The 12,065-nt window shown below is 33.5% G+C and overlaps 1 protein-coding gene across 1 annotated transcript in view; it reads left to right on the forward strand.

Moving 5' to 3' along the window:
• The first annotated feature begins 2,778 nt into the window (after nucleotides 1-2,778).
• Nucleotides 2,779-12,065, forward strand: part of LOC123538609 (protein Wnt-9a-like) — a 31,472-nt gene continuing 22,185 nt past the window's right edge. Inside the window, exon 1 of the mRNA XM_045322827.2 lies at nucleotides 2,779-3,774. Within this exon, the coding sequence (XP_045178762.2) occupies nucleotides 3,695-3,774 (80 nt within the window). The 5' untranslated portion in view covers nucleotides 2,779-3,694. The remainder of the gene's footprint in view (nucleotides 3,775-12,065) is intronic.

The raw sequence follows: 12,065 nt of genomic DNA on the forward strand, positions 1-12,065 counted from the left end.
AAAAAATCATACTAATATAATTACTCCGTAGACAAGGGTTTTTACCCCGCAGAAACTATGTTTTCAACTACTTTTTTTTACATGGTCAGGAAAAAAATATTATCAGCTTTTTTCCCATTCAAACACTGCATTCAGTTATTGAAATGAATCCACTTTTAAAATTACCTCAACATATTTTCATATATTTATCTGTTTTTCGACAATTCGACATCGCACCGAACCCGAACTATACTAACAGCGAATCCGAAGTCTATGTGCCGGACCCCTTTGGGATTTAGAAAAACAAAATACTTTTCAATAGAAACAATCGAGGTGCTCTACGGGACACAGAAAAGATTGCGTAAGATTTGTTCAAGGGTTTTGGGGAGGGGGTGGGGAGGGGGGGGGGGGGGGGTTGTCACACAACGAAAGAGGGGACATGGAGGAGAAGTGCATTATCTTACAGTCATAGCTCTATTTTGTCTCATTTTTGGATTATGTCCCTTTATTATGCTTATTCGGAGCATCACTCATAATTCACGAATTCCTTTTGAACACAAGTGTAGAGGGCATAGGGAGGAAGTGCAGTGTGAAGATACTATAGACTCTTGTCTGTCTTTGCTAAATCATTCCCCTTTGATATACATGTATTTCCGTGTTTAAAGCCTTTGAAACTGCAGACAGAGTTAGAAAACATCGACGGTAAGTGGACTGTTCAAGAACTATGTGCCCCACTCACCTTAAATTTTTATATCTAATTTTTTAACTTCCGTAATAAGTCATAATGAAATTAAGTGACTTGATTCCCACAAGTACCATAATTCTAAATTTCAAAATAAAATACATAGCAATACATTTACGAAGTTTTAAAAACAGCGCGAAACGGGAAAACAATATCTATACTTTATTATTTTACAAACTGAAGGTAAATCAGCTTTTTTCTCACTGAATTTTACCGTGTTCTCTACATAATTGTTTTACTTTTAAGGAGTGAAATATGACCGCGGGAAAAGAAGTTCGATGTTCGATGTTCGATGTTCGATTCGTCACATTTTAAATATTTCTTCCTATGAAATTACATGTTTTCACAAATATGTGGGATGACACATCAATTAATTTTCAATGAATATATACCCCCTGTGTCTTCCAGTCTTGTAGTCAAGCGAAAATAGGGAATGGCCTAAAACAATTACAGTAATTATTAAAGTTCTCACATATCCCCGCGTTGAAAACGATAAAATTTTCACTGGAGAAATCTTCAAAATAGTAACAATATCAATATTGTAATTAGGGATTCACTAATTAGTAGCTATTTAAGACCGTTAAAAAACGCTTTTCAATTTTGAAATAATTAACTTGTTTAAGGCCTTTATCGCTAAACGCATCCGACACTGATTTTCTGACTTAATGAACAATTTCACTTTGATCAGGTTTCAGGGAGGTATTTGTTCACAATCTGATTTGAAAACACTGAAAACAAATAATTTTTGGCTCTAAGAGCCCGATTGCATCCGAATGAAAATGAAAATAGTTCTGACTTTCAACAAAACAATTTCAATAAAAAATGAATCATATTTAGATGTCGCTTGTGGTTACAATCTCGTCGTGTTGGAAGCAGTAAACTAGAAGTGAATGCATTTTTTAAAATGAAATTTAGAACTTAAAAACAGTAAACATGAGACGTTTTAAGAATAATTTGAAGAAAATGGTATTAAATACGGCAAATATAGCAAATTGTTACCAGCTAATGAATTTATAAATACGCGACGAAAATTAGTCCGGCTCTATTTTTTATAAATGTTCAAGTATTTTTCATATGAAATAATAGGGCTTCAAGCGTTATATTGTCTAATTATTCTATAATTTGAAAGGAAAAATATTAAAAACAAATCAAAGAGCTGTTGCAGTGCATCTATAAAAGATAGGGCACAGTAACTAGCTTTACCAAAGGACTGGCTACCTATATCTTCATGAAAGTGATATTTTGAAATGGTCAATAGTAAGAGATAGCGCATTCGGTGTAACAGAATAATCTTTAGAAAGATATTTTTTTTACTATTTTAGTGCAATTTTATGTCAACCCTAATTTTGCCCTGCTTTTTCAAGGATTATTTTGATTATAATTGATTAAGGAATAGATTGGCAAAGTTCTTGTACGTTATGAAGGCAAAAAGGCAATAGCTATATTTAAACAACATTGGTTAATAAAAAGATAATTTTTTTCTGTAAAAAAGAACAACAATATTAACCTATATTCGAGTAGGTACACAACAAGTAAATGCATTTCATGTGAATGTTTAGAAGACAGCTGGACTGGGTTATAAAACTGAGGTTGGAAACCAGTCTCAGAATGCAATCTTGTCATTGGTCAATTTGAAAAGCGAGATCGGAATAAATCAATCAAATGTAAGAATTTTGAGACTGGTGCCCAAACTCAATTTTATGCCCTTTATTTTTTCAGTTATGTGCGTATCCGGCTTGGAACTTAAAAATACAAGGTTTTCACTATTAACATCATTTTGTATGTACCCAGCAGGAAAAAATAAAAATACAAGGTTTTCACTATTTAGCTTCATTTGTGTAAGTACCCTGCAGGAAAAAATGAAAACTCATTTACATTATTTATATACGTACTCGGCGCGAAAGAAAAGAAAATACAGAAACAAAAACACAAAATAATAAGACAACGAGTAGTAATCTGTTATAACATTAATTAATACGGTACAGACTAACTTGTATAAAGGTAGAATTGTTTTCTCGGCCGTCAAGGTTGATTAGGCGGTCGAGATGATGGGACGTCTATACTATGTACTATCTCTTCTCTACTATCAAAGCATTTCTTAATTATAGTGCAGCCGTTGTGAAAAGGTGATAGGACTATAATTTCACCGTGTAATTCTTCTTTTTACTTCGCTGGTGGATACAATTTTTGCGGTTTACGTCATTAGTTAATTTTAGAGCTTACAATTTTTGGACTGTTAATTTTTAACAAGACCTTTAAAGATACAGTTGATTTTACGCAGGTCGGATGCGGTAAAATTGCACTATGCTTTAGGTCGTGAATGAATATAATCTGCTTAAATCTTGCGTCTGAAATTGCTTCAGGAGCTATTTAACATTTTATAACTACATTTAAATTTATTAATCTTAGAACTTTGGTGGTAAAATGATGCGTATTGTACTTGATAACAGTTTTGAAATATTTTATCCGGGTTAACACTGAAATTGAAGATTTACAGATTAAACGCGGAATTGCTAGTCTATGTTTATTAACAAAATATAAGACTGGAATTTGTAATCGGTTTCCAGAACGATGTTTTGATAAAGGAATATTTACATTATTGGCAAGAATTATAATCAAATACTCTTAAACGTTTTTGATTCATTTAATTCAAGCATACTACATGCAATATATGAATCAAAATATAACATTGAAGTGATTTTAAGTAAAGTATGAGATGAAAATCTTTTTTTTTTTTCTGAGTTCAGTATCGCAGTCAAACCTGAAGACATTAGAGAGTTACGGAGCATTTAACAATTAAAGGAATGGAGTACTACTGAAGAAAAGTTAATGAAATTGAAAGGTAAATCTATGTTGTGACACGCGAAGAATTCTCACGTCTGGCAAAAATTGTTTGGAATTCGATATGAGGACTATGTTATAGAATCAAGATGATGATGACGACGTTGACACAATTCAGTATTCGCCACCATCATGTATATACCTAGAGGATCAGTCTACAGCTTCATATATCTTTACACGTGTATCTTCTGTCACGCTGTCGCGTACTTTGGGTAAAGTATTTTTTTCCATAATTTTTCTATAAAATGATACTAAAAAAGTGTAAGCTTTGTTTACAGTATTCTCCAAGTAACTAGATATAGTTTAAACTTGTAACTACTTAGAAATATTATATGGAAATATGCGAGGATCCATATATTTAAAAGGATTTAAAATACTGACAGTCAGACTAACAGACAAAAGTAAAAGGTATTTGCCACAAGATGAGAGGAAAAATGCAGCGAGACCATTTCAGTGCTTCGCGGACTATGATAATGTGACATATAAACATTTTCTCCCAGTTTTAAAATAAACAGACAAACAGATGAGCAACGGAAGACAGACAGACAAACTGACAGGCACATAGTTGCGTAATTTCAAATGAAAGCATACGTACATGACGGTATTTGAAAGAAAAAACAGCACATACGGTACAATGTAAATAATATGAATAAACTTCAAAAGCACTTCCATCGGAGATGAATGACATGTAAGCGTGATAAAATATATATCAGAGAAACAAAAAACAACAAGGCAAATTGATGGTGTTGTAGGTATCAAAATAAAATTGTTTTGCTACAATAAAAGTATATTAAATATGTAGATGAAATATTGCAGTTCGATTTTGCAGTGGTTTATTTACTATGGCTCTTATGATCTTTCATATATTTGTTCTCAGAAATCTAGAAAAAAGCACTAAAAACGAAACATTTTAAAATGCCTGCAGGCACTTGTGTCATTATCTCTTAAGTAATCCTATAAGAATTTGATAAAAATGCTCTAGAACTATCAGACGAAGGAACATCGGAAAATTGAAACATCCCATCTGAGCAATTCTTTCTAGTCTCATCAACAGCTTTCAAATCCGAAATGATTAAAATATGCGGTTTACGGCGATTATAAGCTTGATTATTTCCAGGGCCTCAAATATATATATATAAAATGCGGCTTCTTCAATGTAAATTTCAGTAAAGAAGCACAGGAGATTTTTAAACTGATGCTGTGCCCTTAAATAATTATAAATTTTGCTGTAGCTAAATTATATGACAGAGATTCTTTCTTTTTGCGCGAAAAGGAGACAAGCTTTTTGCAATTATTTGTAAGCAGCATTTGTAGGATAATTGGCGTTTTCATTATTTAAGTTTACCATAATATAGAAACTAAACATAAATTTCATACGAATTCTCTATAAGTAAAAAACTTTGTTTAGATAATGTCCACTGAACACTGTACGTATACATGTGATGTGACTACAGTGAAATCTACAGGGTTTCTTGCTACAGACACATCTACTTCATATTTCCTTACGTTACGGATAACGTAACTTATTGTATTCTGATAAACTAAAATATCTTACCAAGACTTGAGAGAAAGATGTGTCTTTATAAACGACGTCTTCCAGAACAGACCAGCAGAACTATAGATGGGGCATTGTCACTTGTTACTTTTTGCATTGAGGAGCAAACCTCATGTTATCGTTCATTATTTTTGCAATTGTTGACCTAACCTTAGCCCTTATCATGCTGGACAGGATTGGTTCTGCCTTTGCGACCAGTGTAGATAATGATCAGCCTGCACATACGTGCAGTCTGATCAAGATCTGCACTGTTCGCCATTCGCCATTCATTTGGTAAGTACCCCTTTTTAACAGTTAATGGTAAGTCCAAATTGGAAGATGGACAAGTTTATTATAGAAATTTAGGAGGTTAATGGTTAAAATGGCAACATTTGTCAGCTTGTTTCTTTTTTAGTAAGTTCAATATCTGTAGCAGATCACTGATCTTGTTGGCAACAGCCATCAACACGACATTGCCTTGTTTGAAACAACCTGCAACACAACATTGTCTTGTCGGCAACAAACTTAAACACAACTTCATCAGGTCACTACAACCATACAATACAAAAGTATCGGTACGAAACACAAAAGCCATATCAAAGGCATTGTTAAATTCTATTTAGACAATACATACAACGTGATTAAGTTGACACTAATGAAAATGAATGTGTAAAAATATTTTGACTTAATGTTTTGTTTCACTCATTTGCAACAAAGAAAATGCTGTTTAATATACAGTGGTCCCGAAAGATATGAAGAGAAAATGGTAAATAAAAATTCATCAAAACGAAGCCCCTATAATTCAATTAGCAAAACTAAATAATCGTTATAGCAAAGATATGACTGTTAAAGAATTGTATCCTCTATAATAACTAAGGAAAACAAATATCATATTATGATTGGAATAAATGTCGCTATCAAGTTTCATATAAAAACTCTTCTCTCGGCTTTTGTCTTTTGTTTAGTAAGTGAACTAGCTTACTTTGACTGTGTCATATGTAAAATTTCTAACATCACAGAGTAATCCGGTAATTCTACAATACGGTAAAATGTTCACACCATTAAAACCATTGTGTATTGGTCATATTCCTTGGGCTACTTTGTGCATTGTCTACGGAGTGAAAAACGCAAGTGTTCCGGAATTTTTAGAAAAAGTGCTGATTGTTCTAAATACCTGTACAAACAGAACAGTGACGTGCTGAACATTTACGACAATGGAAAGTGGGTCTCGGTTCCTACCTACTGTTAATAAACAGTAAACATTTTTATTCCTTTGACAACAGTTAGAAGCTTACTCTAGAATATTTAGAACACTGTTCTGGATAGTGAAAGGGATATGACCAACCCTTTTACAATTATGCAATCATGTGGGTAGCAATTCATTTGTAAGACGGTTATTACTGCGTCAGTGTTCTCATTCTAAATTTTTCCTGAAGCTAGTTAGTAATATCCTTCTGATCTGTGTATATTTTTTCGCTATCTGTGACAGATCAGACATGTTAGACAATTTTAGTGTACGACAGCCGACATTCCACAACTCTTTGCCTAGTGTTCATTCAGACTTGGAAGATGTCCATTCGGAAGTATTTATACATGTACACTACATTTAACATGCCGGACATTCTTAGACATTGTAAATTTTGCCAGTCCGTACCAAAAGGATGAAGATGAACTTTTATTTTAATTGGCTTACATAACTAAAGGTTTACTCGACCGACTCGGCTTCGGCTGGCTAGCTAGCAGGACTACATATTAACACTTCTTTCCGCCCCCCTCTTCCCTGTCTCTCTCCCTTAGACCTGTCATATTTCTTTATATAATAAGACCTCTTCAATATCTACATAACTAGACCTCTCCCATTATGTTCGGATCAAGACATCCCGTACATAATGACACTTTCTATACTGTTCTCTCTATATATATGATATAACATCTCCTATCTCTGTATATGATATGACATCTCCTATCTCTATATATGATAAGACCTTTCCTATCTCGATATAAGATATGACATATCCTATCTCTATATATGATAGGACCTCTCCTATCGCTAAATATAATATGACATCTCCTATCTCTATATATGACATGACATCTATCGCTAAATATGATATGACATCTCCTTTCTCTACATATGATAGGACCTCTCCTACCGCTAAATATGATATGATATCTCCTATCTCTATATATACTCTATATGATATGACATCTCCTATCTCTATATATGACATGACATCTATCGCTAAACATGATATGACATCTCCTATCTCTATATATGATATGACATATTCTATCTCTATATATGATATGACATCTCCTATCTCTATATATGATAGGACCTCTCTTATCGCTAAATATGATATGATATCTCCTATCTCTATATATACTCTATATGATATGACATCTCCTATCTCTATATATGACATGACATATATCGCTAAATATGATATGACATCTCCTATCTCTATATATGATATGACCTCTCATATCTCTATCTCTATATATGAGAAGACCTCTCCTATCTCTATATATGATATGACCTCTCATATCTCTATCTCTGTATACGAGAAGACCTCTCCTATCTCTATATATGATAAGACCTCTCCTATCTCTATATATGATATGACATCTCCTATCTCTATATTATGAAATGACATCTCCTATCTATATATGACATGATCTCTCCTATCTCTATATGTGATATGACATCTCCTATCTCTATATATGATAATATTTCCTACCTCTACATAATGAATATATAACATATCTTAATAATAAGACATTGTCCCATCTCTATGCAATAAAACCCTTTCCCATTTCTATATAAGAAGATCCTTTCCCATCTCTACATGATATGACTCTTTCCCATCTCTATGTAATAAGACATTTTCCCATCTCTACATGATATGACTCTTTCCCATCTCTATGTAATAAGACATTTTCCCATCTCTACATGATATGACTCTTTCCCATCTCTATGTAATAAGACATTTTCCCATCTCTACATGATATGACTCTTTCCCATCTCTATGTAATAAGACATTTTCCCATCTCTACATGATATGACTCTTTCCCATCTCTATGTAATAAGACATTTTCCCATCTCTACATGATATGACTCTTTCCCATCTCTATGTAATAAGACATTTTCCCATCTCTACATGATATGACTCTTTCCCATCTCTATGTAATATGACATTTTCCCATCTCTATATAATAAGACCTTTCTAATCTCTTTATAATATACATAATAAGTCCCTTTCCAATCTCTACATAATCTCTCTTACTTCCACATTAGTATACCTCTCCGATCTCTTCGCAATCTCACTGCTTACACAGCGCTGATAACTGCAGTAGTAACTGACAGTGGTAATATCAAAACAGATCATTAAATAATTGCAGTGTGATACATTTTCTCCCCTAATGTTATGCCTGGATAAGACAGAACGATTCATCAATGAAATAAATTATCTTTAACAAACAATGCTTGCATTTACTTTTCTGTAAACTACATTGCTTCGAAGATTAAAATAGAAATAAACATGATTTCAGTGCTATTTTAACTCGATTTAAGGTATTCATACTCTTTTTGGTTGTTTAGTTTTAGATATACTATATTTTGGCTCTTTAGATTTTTATTTTGGTTTTGGGTTTTCACAATTCTTTACTTAGTCATTCATTATGTGCTCGAGAAACTCGTGCATCTCGGTTGAAATACTAAATGTATGCTTATACAAGGAATGTCCTTTATACCCCAGTCACACATACGGCGCGGAAAGCTACGTCTAGCCACGGATAAAAACGTATTAATCCGTATCTATCCGTATTGATACGTACCTGAGACGTACCTAAACGTAGTAGTCCGTATCAATTCGTACCAATCCGTACGGCTCAGGTACGGATCGATACGGGTTACTACGTTTCTATCCGTAGCTAGACGTAGCTATTTGCGCCGTATGTGTGACTGTGGTATTAAGCACGTGTTACATTATTTGTTATTACATTATTCGTTATTACATTATTACATTATTCGTTATATAATATATGACTGGGCTATATTAAACACTATTTCTTTTCTGGACTAAAGTCAAAACTGGAAGAAAAAATAGTTATCAGTTATCAATTTTTTGTCTGATATCATGTAATAAAACACTTGTCGAATGGCTTACCAGTCATTTAGTGTGTATTATTCAGATTTCTGACCTTTCGAGATCTACCAATACCAAATATTTGTAACATCAGCATTACTAACTTCAAAGTTAAGACGGTTTATAAGCAGCAATCTGAAATATTTCTCGAACATGGCATATACAAATCGGGTAGGACTAACACATTCACTGCTCTATCTCCCGTGCTTTTTGGTGGTCGCTGTTACATTTGACTTCAAAATTTGATCTAAGCCCGTCGAGATATGCAAACTTTTTTGTCCAGTTTTATTTCCACTGAGAGAAGCAAGACATAAAAATACATTAATCATTTTATTAGATTAATTAAAGGTAGTTGCCATATGGCTATATGTGACGTCGCGAAAACATATGAGAAATTGTCCAGCAAGGAATCTGACTGTGGTAAAAATGATTAACATCGGAATGTTGAAGTGGAATGTTACATTTTATAGAAATAAACACGATTTCAGTGCTATTTTAACTCGATTTAAGGTATTCATACTCTTTTGGTTGTTTAGTTTTAGATATACTATATTTTGGCTCTTTGTATTTATTTTGGTTTTGGGTTTTCACAAGGTTAATATTTTTTAGCTATTCAATTAAGGCGTTTTCTTAACCTGGACTAGGCCAGGTTTGCAAAATCGTGAAAATTGCGCATCCGCATCATCAGAGTAAGAAACTATACATGTATTTAGGTAGGCTAACCATGCCAGCAAGCTGTGAAAATAATGATTTAAAGGATATTAGTTTTTCAGCCACAATTTTACCTGCATACCCCTTTACATATTTATCAAATTGTGGAAATTGAATATTTTTTACTTTCAGTTGTAATGTAAATCATCTGTTGAATTGGCACTGTATGTATTTTGTAATTATTGTTATGTTAGAGTAAATATGTGTGATTGAATGTGAAATCCGTTTATTTGGTGGTTGAGGTTACGAATTCCGAACAACGTTAGTAATCTTGTAATCTAGATATTATCTTTTTGTACTACGCAAATTGAATAATGACAAAAAATATTTTCCTGTTTGAAAAGATAGATTGACGAAATCTATTTGATCTGATGCGTAAAGTTGTCTGAATCCCTCAAATTATGAAATTACTTTTTGGTCCCCCGAAATCGTAGCAGATGTTTTTTTCGTAAAGTTCAGGTTTATTTTACAAGATCCAGACAAAAGTTAGCCTTTAGCCTGCTGGTCGCAAGTGTTTTATTAAATTTTCAGTGAACACCCCCTCGAATAATATGTGGTACTGCCCAAATTGAAAGTTATATTAGTAAAAGTAGCTTTTATACTTACTAAGATTTCCTCATTTTTATTTATAAATACTGAAATTTTAAAACTTTTTGATGTCCAAAATGGCCGAAATTTACCACCCTATCATTTTTTTTCTACGATGAATTAAAAATTAACCAAGACATTCTAGAACTCTGTAAACTTCCAACTACCACCCCTGGATTTTTTAACATGGACACGACTGATTCTGCCTTTGCGAACAGTGAAGATCATGACCAGTCTGCACATTCGTGCAGTCTGATCAAGATCCGCACTGTTCACCTATTAGTCAGTATCTTTTTGGTAAGCACCCCTTTTATCTGTTAATCGCACTGTCCAAAATGAACGATGGACAAGTTCATTATGAAACTTTAGTAGGTTAAGGGTTAAGAATGATGTATAACATCAATAGTTTTGTCAAATCACAGAAAACAACAACAACATTTTCCGAAAAAGATAGACCAAACAGTAACCATATTCATTCAAGTAAGATAAAACCATAATAATGATAATAATAATATGAGCCGTGCCATGGGAAAACCAACATAGTGGGTATGCGACCAGCATGGATCCAGACCAGCCTGCGCATCCGCGCAGTCTGGTCAGGATCCATGCTGTTCGCTAATAGTTTCTCCAATTCCAATAGGCTTTAAAAGCGAACAGCATGGAGCCTGACCAGACTGCGCGGATGCGCAGGCTGGTCTGGATCCATGCTGGTCGCATACCCACTATGTTGGTTTTCTCATGGCACGGCTCAATTATATTAATGGATTAAATACTCCCAAAACATACACCTGTCGATCTTTACGTACGTAGTTTCAGGAAACCAAACTCTCGGAGGTTCCATACAAAACTGCAAACTCATGGGTATTGCTTACAAATTGTCGACAACAATCTAACATCTTTTTAATCGTAATTTGTTTTTACATAAAACCACTTGTGAACGATTTTATGATTAGAGGAATTCGAAGCCACTATCAAAGAAAAGTTGGATGGGCCTATCAATCTTGCTTAATACCCATTTTTTTCAAGTTCAAACGGAACTTAATGTGTACGTCAAACTCTTTCAAAGGTATCATACACGGCAAACCGCAAACTTCTGAGTAGATTTAAGAAATTCGTGTCGGAGTATTATTTAGTGTGGATTATTAAATGATCTGATCGTATAGAATGGGGATACTTGAAATATGAAATATTTCAACTGATTATAGTTAGATATATTCATGTTTTATTACATTATTTAAATGAAACACACACAGAAACCTCTGTTTGTAGAATTAAATCTTGCTGTTGTATTTGCCATATGACTATATGTGAGGTCGCGAAAACATATGACAAACCATCCAGGAATCTGACCGCGGTAAAACAAGATGCGTAACTTCAGAAAATTGAAGTGTATGTGATATTTTCAAGCTATTTAAGGTGTTATTCTAATCTGGCATACGCTTATCAGGTTAGCAAAATCATGAATTTTAATCAACGCACCGTCAAAGTAAGAAACCATGCATCTATTTTAACAATGATTTGA

Source organism: Mercenaria mercenaria, chromosome 18 (genome assembly GCF_021730395.1).
Source record: "Mercenaria mercenaria strain notata chromosome 18, MADL_Memer_1, whole genome shotgun sequence".
Lineage (NCBI taxonomy): Eukaryota > Metazoa > Mollusca > Bivalvia > Venerida > Veneridae > Mercenaria > Mercenaria mercenaria.